This window comes from Bactrocera latifrons, unplaced genomic scaffold (genome assembly GCF_001853355.1).
Source record: "Bactrocera latifrons isolate USDA-ARS-PBARC rearing strain unplaced genomic scaffold, ASM185335v1 scaffold_133, whole genome shotgun sequence".
Classification (NCBI taxonomy): Eukaryota; Metazoa; Arthropoda; class Insecta; order Diptera; family Tephritidae; genus Bactrocera; species Bactrocera latifrons.
In genome coordinates, this window is record NW_017534775.1 from 443,451 (window position 1) to 455,529 (window position 12,079).

Below are 12,079 nucleotides of genomic sequence, written 5' to 3' on the forward strand. Positions count from 1 at the left end.
TAATTTTCTTTTGATTGTGATTTGTTTGAAAACTGAAAATTCATAAAAAAAAATAATATTAAGAAATCATTGTTGCTTGTTGGGTACGCATATACACATTTCCTAAGTATTTCACTTGTTCACACAATTTTCTTTCTTACAGGTTGGCTTGCGCCAGCGTTTATACTACGTTCTGGCCGGTTCCGTGCTCTCCGTTTGGACGCGCGTCGAGCAGGTGTTGGCCATGCGCAACGCCAACAACAAAATGCAAGTGATACGTTTGAAGACCACCGAAGGTGAGAAGATTGTCGGCACGCTTATACCGAAGTCTTGCCATGAACTGCTGCTGCAAGATCTCAAGTCCGATGCAGAGCGAATTGAGGAGCTGAAATTCTAAGTTTTGAATAAAATTAAAATAATTTCAACAAAACAATTAGAGTGCAGCGGAAGCTGTGAGGAGAATAATGTAAAAATTTATAAAGAAAAGTATGGCAAAGGATACACAAACACGACCCAAAAATCGCAAATGGCTTAAGTTATGCAAGTGTGTAAGGGATTACACACACACACAAAACAAAAATGGAAGAGGATTGGATAAACTACAAATTTAGGTTAACGTTCCCTTTACCATTTAGTGCGTAGTGATTGGATTGCCGCTATACGCTGTGGTGCGCCTGCGCAACAGTCGAGCAGCCACTTAGTTATTAGTTATGAAACCAGCTGTCGCACATGCATATATACAACATAAAAAGTGTATTTGGCGTGACTTGGCACTACTTCTACATGGTAAATGTTAATATATATACAAACTAATGCATAAATCTATTATATTATATGTGTAGTAAACAAAAAAAAAAGGAAAAAAAACATATAAAAATGAAATATATATATGGAATCAATTTGCATATGCAACAGTGCATATGCAGCAACAAATCGCTAATGTATACTACTACATATGTAAATGTGTATTTTTCGCGTGCGCAGTGACACCCTTACGAAGGGTGCACATGCGCCACCTTCTTAGTTGGTAGTCTCGTCTTTAAATAGTTACCTAATGTTATTTTGTATTAATACTATTAATAGTATTCCTTATGTTTAAACAAGGCAAATTCATTTCGTCCAACTGCCTCGCGGAAATGAATTTGCTAAAATGCCAAGTTTTTTGCAAAGAAAAATGATTCTATGATTCATATAAATGAAAACGCTTATCAATGGACTTTTTTTGTTTTTGTAATATGTATTTAATTTTAAACTTAAACACTACAATTTATTATAAATACATACCACATACAATACAAGCATTCATATATCAGAAATTATTGCTAATAAAACAAATCAAATAAATCAATAAATGCAGAGGATAATATGAAAACATATAGACGCAGTGTTTATATTGAACAGCAACGGCTGTAAAATCCATTGGGGAGTACAAAGGTATGACTTCACTTCTGGAAAGAGCAGACTTTGTGGCTTTACGCACAGTTGTCAAATGTTGGTCTAACATTCTGACATATTTGTTTTTTAATTTTTTTTTTAAATAATTTAATTTAATTTTTTTTTGAATTAATTTTATTACTTTATTTCAATTCTGTATTGAATTTTTGCCATCTGTCGGTAGAAATTGAAAAGTGAGCTTCAAAACCTACAGTTTTTAAAAACGATAACAGTAACACCCTGTGCGCGTCGATAACTATTCGGGTTCAATTCAACTCAGCTGTTCTGCGAAAACAGCTGGTACATGGCAGCCATTTATTATAGTTTTTTACGTAAAAAGTCCAAGTTCTACAAAAATGAATCTTGCGCGAAGTTTTACATCGAGTTTTATTACAAACACCATAAAATATAGAAATATCAATGAAAGCTGCACAAAATTATTAACACAGTTGCGTAGCAAAAGTGTGCAAGCAATTGCTGGATCAGGCGCAGTTGATGATGGCAAAACCGACGCTCCGCAACAGGCGTCTGAGGAACGCACAACACATTTCGGTTTTCAAAAGGTGAAAGAAAGTGAGAAGGATCAGAAAGGTGAGCACCAAAAAAATGTTGGGCTGTATAAGTTTTACAAATTTGCAAATACTGCTTTGCAGTGCACAAGGTATTTGAGGATGTGGCCAGCTCCTACGATCTAATGAATGACGTTATGTCCGTTGGCATACACCGTATTTGGAAGGATGTGTTCATGGATCGTTTGGCGCCTATGCATGGCACACGTCTGTTGGATATGGCAGGTGGCACGGGCGATATTGCTTTTCGTTATATACGTCAACTGGCCGCGAAAAAAAATAAACTGCAACGCCATAGCTATGTAACTATCTCTGACATAAATCAACACATGTTGGATGTGGGCAGAGAGCGTGCCAGACTTCAAATGCTCACCGAAGAACACCTGCCAGATATAAGCATCAATTGGCAACAAGCCGATGCGGAGCAATTACCATTCAAAAATGATTCCTTTAATGCATACACTATAGCATTTGGCATACGCAATTGTACGCATATTGACAAGGTAGGTTTTTGTTGTTGTTGCTATTTGCATGGGCAGAAACGTATTTAAGGTATGCGGCAAATTGTGCTTTTGATGTGACACCAAATAATGTATTGTGTAATTTTTAATTGTATACATATTTTGTAGGTACTGCGTGAGGCCTACCGCGTCTTGGAACCAGGTGGACGATTTATGTGTTTGGAATTCAGCCATCTGACGAATGGTGTAATGCAATGGATGTACGATCAATATTCATTTCAGGTGATACCGCCGATGGGACAAATTTTGGCCGGACAATGGCAGCCATACCAATATTTAGTTGAGAGCATTAGGCAATTTCCCAAACAAGAGGAGTTCAAGAAGATGATTGAGGACGCTGGTTTCGAATTGGTGTATTACGAAAACTTGACTTTTGGCATTGTGAGCATACACTCAGGTTTTAAGCTATAATTTGGAAGCTTTTATAAACATAAAACAGAATTATTTTATTTTAAGTTTAAATATATTCCTACCAAAAGTTTATTTCTAAACTTTTAAACTACGTATATAACAAAATAAAGTAATTTGTAAATTTATATATACCGTGATTTTATTTTTATGTTATATTGCAACAAATTTAGTGTTTAAGTGTTGAGCGCTTAAACAAGTTAAGCTTAGTAAAGTCGCGCGACCTTGTTGTTTCAACTTTCCCACGTACTTTATTTTATACAAGTGCTAATAAAACTAAATCCAATTGCTGTTTGCTTTACAAATCACCAGTGTACCTGAATATGAATACAAAAACTAATAAATACAGTTAGCGTTGGCATTTTCATACAGGTTAATGCATATTTAGCAATTTCTAAACCTCATAATTTTTAATAAACTCTTTGACATATACACATATACATACATACGTAAGTATACAAAAAAAAAAATAAATCATTCAAAAATATGTGTTTAAAATCAGTACACGTATACTAATTGTTTATACGAGCGCTAATTTAATGCTTGTGCATAAATTTATAAAATTTGAAGAAGTAATATTTATGGGCGGACGACTTTTCGTTGAAATATGTAGTTAGTTACCTTTAAACAGGCGCAAATATGTACATATATCGTGGACTTGAACGAAGAACAAATAATCTCTGTTAATTTTGCAATTTTCATGACATTTTTTTTCAAATAGAATATTTGAAAGCTCTCAATCTTATAAAATTGGCAGTAATAATTTCCATAAAAATTTGGTTGACGTGTCCTCTGTTTGCATAGCTCTATATAACAAAGAGTCTTTTAGAGTAGCTTCAAAACAAATCCACTGTAGAAGACTTCTACATATTGAAGCCAAATCAATATTTTCGCAAAAAAATTGTTTATTTAGTTTTCTACGACACACATATGTATGTAAATATTAATCAGAAATGTGAAAACGTTATTTTCCGATTTGTCAAATTTGTTTTATTTATTTACAAATCATGTTACTCATACGCCATGCATTGCTGACACAGTGTGAGACTCTGACATTTGTTGTAAATATTATTAAAGTATTATAAACATATGTGCTTTTGATATGTGAGTGTTTGTATACATTTGATACGTGTTTAAAATGACAAATGCCACCCAAGCACGTATGTATGTGTGATATAATTTCTTGTAGCACACACCCAAATAAAGGTGAAATTTTAGCCGCATAGCATAGCTTTTATGGGCGCTGTCGTAATATTCGATATGTATGTGCGAGCACTTGTCTCACTGAAATAAAAGCAAATCCAGTTACTCAAAAAAAAAAAAAGAAATAAATTAAACACCTACCGCTCCAAACAACAACAAATCAACACATGAACAAACTTAGTCATGCGACCATAATATTTTGAAAACGACGTTAACGTCAAAAATAGATGGACATAATATTTTCAAATAATATTTAGTATTTGTTGCAAAAGTTATATAATTACGCCGTATACTTTTATGGCAGACTTAATATGTGCCATTGGTTTTTAAATAAATTATTAGGAGGCCGTTATTTTTAAATGAGGGTTACCATTTCTTTAAAATTTTGATAAATATATCATATTACAGCTATAATAGCAATTTAAATTCATCTGCATGCCTATTAATATAAACATTATTTTTTTTTAACAAATAAATTTATTATTAATATAATATTATTGACTACTTTTTATATTAACTCCTTTAAAACGAACAAAATAGATTTTAAAAATATTTAGTTTTTTCTTTATCAGTCAATTTTACTCTGATAATAAACATCAGCATCTGATGCACCCTGTGCTCTGCGCAGCATCCACGCTATTGTGACTCTCAGCTGTTTTAGTATTTTGTCAGCTTCCGTTCTTTTTAAAGCGAAAAATTAATTTGTGCGCGTATATTGTATATGTCATTAAGTGTTTTTGTGTTGAAATGTGTATGCTTGTTAGTTATTATCGTAGTGCATCCATAAAGTGTAAATTAAGAGTGAAAGTGCGTTGCAAAATGAAGCGCAAAGAGCATATATTGCCGAAGGTGCTCCCGTGGGTAAATGTGCTTTTAAACAACAAGCGAAGTATTCTTGCAGGTGCGTTCAGTGTTTATTATTTATATTTAGCATTAGTGATTATAAAATTACTTGAAAATACTCTTCCGGCGTTACATTAAGTTCAGGAGAGTTATGTGCACATAGCTGCAGAGTCATCATATTTGAGGTTATGTGTAAATTGTTAGCGTAAAAGGATTAAATTGACATTTTGAAGATATACTCAAATTGAATACTCTATAATTAGAAAAATTAACAATTGTTTACCCATTTTTATAAAAAATTTTATTTTAAAATATTTTACATAAGAATGTATGGTGCATGCGTTCTTGTGTTTGCCGGCAACTCTTAGCAAATTTCCAACAATCCAAATTCGCAAAAATTTCAAACGCTTTAAAATGCAATTATAATGCTAAATTATCGAGGGTCGTAGGAATTTTAAGCTTTCACTGCCGTCGCACAAATATTTACCTCACTACCGTCTCCGTGCTCTCCCTGCCTTGCAACGCTCAAAGTGCCTAATTACAAAAGTCAAATTTCGTCAAATTGAATTGCATACACTTTATATTAAAAAATATCGGTTTAGTGCTAACTAAACACATATTTGTTACTGCTGGCGCATTTAAAACTTGTTGCCTTTATTGCTGCTGTTAGCTTTTGGGCGTAGCTAAGCGTGCGCGCACGCGTACTGTTCAGTATGCCGACTTTTGTGTCGTACACGAATGTGCTTAGAATTTTAAACAATGCCGCCAATAAACAGTGGAAGTTGCAGGAGTTGTTTGCTCAGTCTTTTGTCTCTTCTGTTATTTGGTTTTTGTTGCTAGCTTTGTGCTGCTTCACTTTTAGCGTGTATGATCTGCTCAGTAAAGAGTTTTTATTCGTGTCCATTATACGAGTGTGTTGTAATCTGTTTACAGTACGTTGAGATACCAAGTGTCTTGGCTGCTGATATAATTCACCGAACTGGAGCAGAGCTATTGGTTTGGCTATTTGGCAAGCAAGTCGTTGTGCTGATTGCCCTAGATCTCGTCTTTCGCCAACTGACGCAAGTTGACATCATTTTGTTTTTAATGGTTTTGACTTCGTTTTTATTTCGTATGCTTAAAGGAGAAAGAGATCTTCAGTTGATAAAATAGGGTTATGAGGAATTCGAGAAATTTGTTTGGTATTTCTTTAAAAATTTCAAGAGCAAATTCCTCAACCAGTCCAAGAAAAGAGGAAGCTAAATGGTTGATTGAAATTAAAAAAAATTGGTACCACTAAAAGGTTTTACTTATAAATTCGGTCTATTCTACTTGTTCAATTTCTTCTGTTGCTAAAAGCGTGAAGTTTTTCTTTGAAAAAATAGTTTCACTATAAAGAAATATATCTACTTGCGTTTAAATATCTATATTAAGTATATATTGACAAAATAGGTGCGTGAGAAATCCGTAATTATAATTCTTGCCGTGGTATAGCAATTGCGTACGTATAACGTTTCGTGAAGTGGTCAATAATACCAAATAAATTCGCTCACTTTCGATTTTGCGAGGAGAATGCCAATCAAGGGCAATGCGTCGACCGAAGTTGTCAAGTCAGTGCCCATCGTTGACTACAAAGTGAAAAAAGGCAGTGAAATATTTAGACTTAGTGTTAGTGTAAGTGACATAAAAGCAATAAAAAGAAAAAAAATTAACATTAATGGAGACCCAGAAGACCAACGGCCTAGCAGCGTCGAAATATTTATAAGTGAGTAACCGCAAGTACGTGGGAAGCATGTATTATTTGTTAGACAATGCGCAACTTAAACTGATTAGCGTATTGGCTGATTGACCAGCTACTTGATTAGCTGCTGTCAGGGGTATTACCTGTTTAAGCGGTATGATTGAGACGTTCCGGGGTACAACAGGTGGAATTCAACTAGTATTACATAGTTTTCTGGCCAAAAAATGCAAATTTAAAGCAGGCATACATAACCGATTGAGCACGTACGTCTTCGATTGGACGTCGATTGCAAAATCGGGCTGGAGCAAAGCGCAGTGGAGAAGTGTTGCTCGCTGGCACACAGTAGTTGGAGAGCCATTGTTATGTACGTTAAATGCCTCTTCGACGCATGCAATAGGCGTGTGCAGTCCGCTCAACCACCCAACGTCCAGCAGTTGCACATCCGCTTTATAAATACACCATCTGTGTAGGAAGTCCATTTTATTGTTAAACGAAAGGCAGACGCGTACGCGTCGTCGTTTAGAGTGCGTACGCTACTTCACAACAGACGTGAGACTTGTGGAACAAATTTCAATTAAACGCTACTACAAGTGTTATATAATATCGAAAAAAATTGTGTTAAGCAACGATGAAAGTGAATTTATTAATAGCCCTCACGCTATTGGCAATTATTGCTGCCAGCAACGCCGATCTTGGTAGATACGGTCAGAAGCGTGGTGTGGAAAGTGAACAGAAAAAGGATATACAGTTAGTAGCAGAGAAAACTGAAAACGCGTCAATTGATGAGAAATCAGACAAACAGTTAGAGTCCTCAGAATCGTCTTCAGCGCCAGCTGTGCTGCAGCGCAAGGAAGATGTTGGCAAGGATGTGCACAAACGTGGCATCTACTACAATGGCGGCCTGCTCGCACATGCTGCCCAAGCCGCATATTGGCCTAAATCCTACGCTGCACATTATGGATATAGTTTGAACTTGCCAAGCGCCACTGCCTTTTCTAATGTAGCCGCGCACGCGCACGCTCATACACCCATATACGCGACTGCTCCAGCTTTCGCTCAAGCGCCTGCCTACGCTCACGGACCCGTTTACGCTGCACATGCTCACGCGCCCACAATATTGAAGTATCCAAGCGCTGGAGGCTATCATATTAAACAGTTTACCGCTGGTCACGCCGCGTTTCCTATAGCCTCATATGCTGGTTCTAACATTGGATTAGGCAACACCGCCATCAGTTTTGGTACTGCAGCTGCTGTACCCGCTGTTGCGCCTCCGGCTGTGCAGACATTACCGCATTTGCATGTTACTCCGTTTGCGCCCGCTGTGGCACCTGTGGGGCCCCCCATCGCAACTGCTGCTCCTGTTTCGCCATTCGTTTTGCGTCCTGGTGGCGCTGTCGTTTCTTCCTACAGCGTAAACTATCCTCGTTTCCCTCAAAAACCAGTGGTAGCTGTGCCGAATCTTACCCCCGTTCAACCGGTGGCTCATGTGCACCCAGTGCACCCAGTGCAACCGGTACAACCCTTGCAACCAGTGCAGCCGTTGCAACCAGTGCAGCCGTTACAACCAGTCCAACCGCTTCAACCAGTGCCTGCTTTAGCGCCAGTAAATCCGGTTCAAACGGTCCATTCTGTTGTGCAAGTACAACACACGACTCATCCTTTAACATCTGTACAGCCGTTACATCCGTATCCTCATTATTTCCAGACGAGCTTCGTTCAGCCACAACGTATCCCTGTCACCGTGCCAGCCGCGCCTGTGCCCGCAATACCAGCCATTCCTGCTGGACCGGTTTCACCGAGTTTCCCCGCCGTGCCCAGTTTTCCCCCATCTCCCGCTTTGCCCGCAATTCCCACATTCCCCTCAGCACCAGCTTTTCCTAGCATACCCGCAGTGCCTGCAGTTCCCACCACGCCAGCTGTACCAATCACGCCCACAGTGGGCATACCAACGGTGCGTGCCACGGCTTTGAACCCCAACCCTGTTTTTCCTATCGGTGTTCAACCACCCCGTCGGCCCGAGCAATCACCCACCTTCGTAAGTATACCAGTGCAACCGGAGGCGCAGTTTCCACCTCTTGTACCGTTGCCCGGTTCGCAAAAACCGGAGGGTGGTAGCGCCGAGGCAGCACCGCAAATCCCTAGCATTCAGCCAATCGCTGCACCACAGCCGGATCCCGAATTGCCCGCTGTACAAGGAGCCGAAGAGCCTTGGAAACCAATACTTTCCTACGGACCACCCAGTGTTAACCGACCAGCGTTAACTCTATTGCCGCCTTATGGCAGCTCGCCGGGAGAGGGTAAGAAAAAAAACACACGAAGCGACTATAAGGACGTAGATGGACTATGTATTACTATTTTTTCTCTCATAGCTTACTTGCCACCAGTCGCTTCGGCGCAACAACAGCAATATCAGCAGCAGCAACAGGGTGCTGGACTTTTCGATAACCTATCGGATTCGGAAATCGAACAAATATTCGCACAGGCGGCCAATTTAGCAGCGAAGCATGCGCCGCAACATCAACACCACCGCACTTTCTCTCATTATTAGATGAAGGGAGGTAGCAAACTTTAGCTTTTAATCTAGATAAGTGTTAGTGTGAATTCTACTCAAGTATTGCAAAAGTTTGGAGCGGAGATTTCGTATACGGAGAGTTTATTAAAATCTTCGAAGTAGATAGGAGGAGATCCATGATGCTTCATGTGTCAGATTTTGATTTAAGTTCTTACTTAAGTTATTCAACTATTTATTTACAGAAATAAAATTGTAAGTGAAAATTAAAAAAAAAGCCGTCTTTGATTAAATTCAATATCTAGAACGTACCATATCGAAAGTTGGGAATTTCGGGACTCATATACGTTAAGGGCCAGGATAGTAGAGATACTAAACTATAAACTGAGACTCCAATGATTTTTAAACAATGAAACCGAGAATATTTCTTCTTCTTTGGCGTAAAAATCTTGCAAACTTCTCTTGAATACTCCAAATGCTTTCTCATCTCGGGTCGTCATAGTTCATGTTTCTGCACCGTATAATAAGGCGGGAATAATGAGAGACTTGAAGAGCGTAACTTTTGTTCATCGAGAGATGAATCTGCTTCCCAATTGCATACCAATCCTAAAGTAGCACCTTTTTGCAAGAGTCATTCTGCGCTTGTTATCCAGTCTTAGATTAAGCCGAGGAGGTGCATGGAAAATTTCTGGAGCCATTCTTTATCTATTCCTGTCTCAATTAGCTTCATAAAATTAGCTAAAGCTGTATAAGATTTGAAATAAAAGTCAGAACTTTCTAATTTTGTGGTCTTCGGAGCTTTACGTCATTGATATGTACGTCATTTGGATTCCACTAAATTATATTATTAATTTCGAATTTAACGCCAAAGTTTATACAACACAACGCCTAAAAGCTTTAACGCGCTCAACGCGTGAAAGCACTGAGCAAGCGAGCTTTTTTTAATGAAACAACCTTCTCGCATGCGCTACAGTTGTACCCCAACACTCCCATTCATCCGATTGCAGTCTGCCGTGCCGCTTTTCATTCATAAATTTCTGTTGTACCGATATTTTATTTATACAAACTGATTCCGCTAGTGCCGGAACTGTTTTGCTTTGCCGCCATAATGCTAACGCTCTACAGCGGCCGACGTCAACGCTTCGAACCTCGTGTGTTTGCGGTTGTCGTCTATGCGTTCGTTTTTATATCGCGCCTTTGCCTTCTGTTTGCTCTGCCATTTGTTGCAAGCACGCAGCTAGACGCTGCGCTTCTGTGGGCGACCAGACGCGGCTGACACTTGGTTGCTGGCTACTGTTGGCTGTGCGCTTCATCGGTTCTTCAGTTGATAGCGGCAAGCGAACGCGTTTAGAAGTGCCGCGAAGACAAACAATTCGAAAACCAGCGGCTGAAATTTAGAAATTTAAATTCAAAAGAAGCGCCGAGAATAAAAATGATTTTAAGTTTGTGTGGTGAATAAAAAAATTTTTAAGTAAAAAAATTGAAAAAAGGTTCCAAAAAACGAAATAAAAAATTTTAATGATAAAAGATAATACAATTTAACTAAAAGTGTAAAAAAAAAATTTTCGAATTCAATCCAAGTTTATGCAATTTATTGGAAGAAGTTCGAATTACGAAGTAACCTAGTCTTTCAAGGCAGCTTTCGGAATTGTGTTTAATTGACCTCAAAAGTGCACTATCTCACTGACGCTACTGGTAAATAGTTTTGTTCACATAATTCCAAAACAAAAAATTAATAATAATCCATAAGCATTACCAATAATTAAGCTTTGAGGCATGCGGCGTGTGGCTTTCGGTGATAAGCATCGCGGCGTACGCACATTTAATGCCAATGTCGACCCCAATTGACACATAAACATAACGGTAAACATTGACAGTTACCAAAAGGTCAACTGCAGCGGCCTTGAATCGCACGCAATTTGACAGGTGATTCAGCAGATTTTCTGCGCATAAACAAAATCAGACAAAAATAAAAAATGCATTTAATTAAAATTCTCTAACGAAAATCGAAGCGACTTGCGTGTGCAGGAAAAAGTGTGGGCGTTGCGCTGTTTTGTTTATCTTCGAAAACTTTTGCTTACATAAGGTGTTTAACTCTCCAATTAATGCGCTAATTTAACCGAACCACCGCGGGTGAATGCCAAACATTTAGATTCTTTTCCTCCTTTATATTCCCCAGATCTCCATATGATTACGTCGTTGTTGTTTTCTTTGGTCTCGTTTTTGCACTCATCACTCAATTTGAAGTATTACTGTCAACCATAAATTTCCAGCGAATTGCCGGCCGCTAAAGAAAAACTTGTTGTTATGATACATTGCTCGGATATTTGCCTTAATGCATAAGCAAATATTTCGATTGAAGTTTATTTGAAAAACGTGCGGAAATGGTTTGCTGAGTTATCAAAGTTTAACAAAAAATCTAAAACCTAAATAGCAAAATATTGTTTTAAGATCAAAGCAAATTGTGGGATAATAAAGTCTTTTGTTGTTAAAAAATTAATGGCTACAAAGTAGAAATTAGTTGACTTATAACTGAAACAAATTTTACTGAAATTTGGTGAATAATATAGAGTTTGCGTCTTTTAACATATTTTGTAAATATTTAATTAATTGGTACGGAAATTTTAATTTTTGTGTCTTATGTTATGTATTTTTCATACTTCTATATTTTTGTAAATTAAAAAAAAATGTTAAGTTTAAATTTTTTTCAATTTAAAAATTTTTTGTTTTGTTTAATGTTTCGTTGAATTTTTTTTTTGAATTTTCTAGCTTTCGAATTTATTACTTCCCAATTTTTTTTAAATTTTTTTTCCAAAATGTTAAATATTTTTAACGCTTCTAAAAATTTTAAATATTTCTTAACACTCAAACATGTTATTTATATAAATTTTTT

The 12,079-nt window shown here is 37.5% G+C and overlaps 4 protein-coding genes across 8 annotated transcripts in view; all 4 read left to right on the forward strand.

The window, feature by feature from the left end:
* LOC108965096 (protein strawberry notch) overlaps window positions 1-1,357 on the forward strand; it is a 31,800-nt gene extending 30,443 nt beyond the window's left edge. For both annotated transcript variants that reach the window (XM_018927286.1, XM_018927287.1), the window contains one exon: window positions 143-1,357. In XM_018927286.1, coding sequence (XP_018782831.1) covers window positions 143-376 — 234 coding nt within the window. In that variant the 3' untranslated portion in view covers window positions 377-1,357. The remainder of the gene's footprint in view (window positions 1-142) is intronic.
* Window positions 1,358-1,706: 349 nt separating this feature from the next.
* LOC108965055 (2-methoxy-6-polyprenyl-1,4-benzoquinol methylase, mitochondrial) lies at window positions 1,707-2,995 on the forward strand. Its single transcript, XM_018927225.1, has 3 exons — window positions 1,707-2,004; window positions 2,067-2,485; window positions 2,612-2,995. The coding sequence occupies exons 1-3, from the start codon at window positions 1,770-1,772 to the stop codon at window positions 2,912-2,914; spliced, it is 957 nt and encodes a 318-aa protein (XP_018782770.1). The 5' UTR covers window positions 1,707-1,769; the 3' UTR covers window positions 2,915-2,995.
* A 1,815-nt stretch (window positions 2,996-4,810) lies between these two features.
* Window positions 4,811-12,079, forward strand: part of LOC108965104 (relaxin receptor 2) — a 57,403-nt gene continuing 50,134 nt past the window's right edge. For 2 of the 3 annotated variants that reach the window (XM_018927305.1, XM_018927307.1), the window contains exon 1: window positions 4,811-5,015. The gene's annotated coding sequence lies outside the window, so the exon portion shown is untranslated. Of the gene's footprint in view, window positions 5,016-10,803; window positions 10,882-12,079 lie in introns of those variants that run through there. The other variant, XM_018927306.1, reaches the window with a different exon arrangement.
* LOC108965105 (vegetative cell wall protein gp1) lies at window positions 7,154-9,457 on the forward strand. 2 transcript variants are annotated; one of them, XM_018927309.1, is made up of 3 exons: window positions 7,154-8,316; window positions 8,383-8,974; window positions 9,047-9,457. In XM_018927309.1, the coding sequence occupies exons 1-3, from the start codon at window positions 7,306-7,308 to the stop codon at window positions 9,223-9,225; spliced, it is 1,782 nt and encodes a 593-aa protein (XP_018782854.1). In that variant the 5' UTR covers window positions 7,154-7,305; the 3' UTR covers window positions 9,226-9,457. The 2 variants fall into 2 exon arrangements, with proteins under 2 accessions (XP_018782854.1, XP_018782853.1); XM_018927308.1 differs by having other exon boundaries at window positions 7,154-8,974.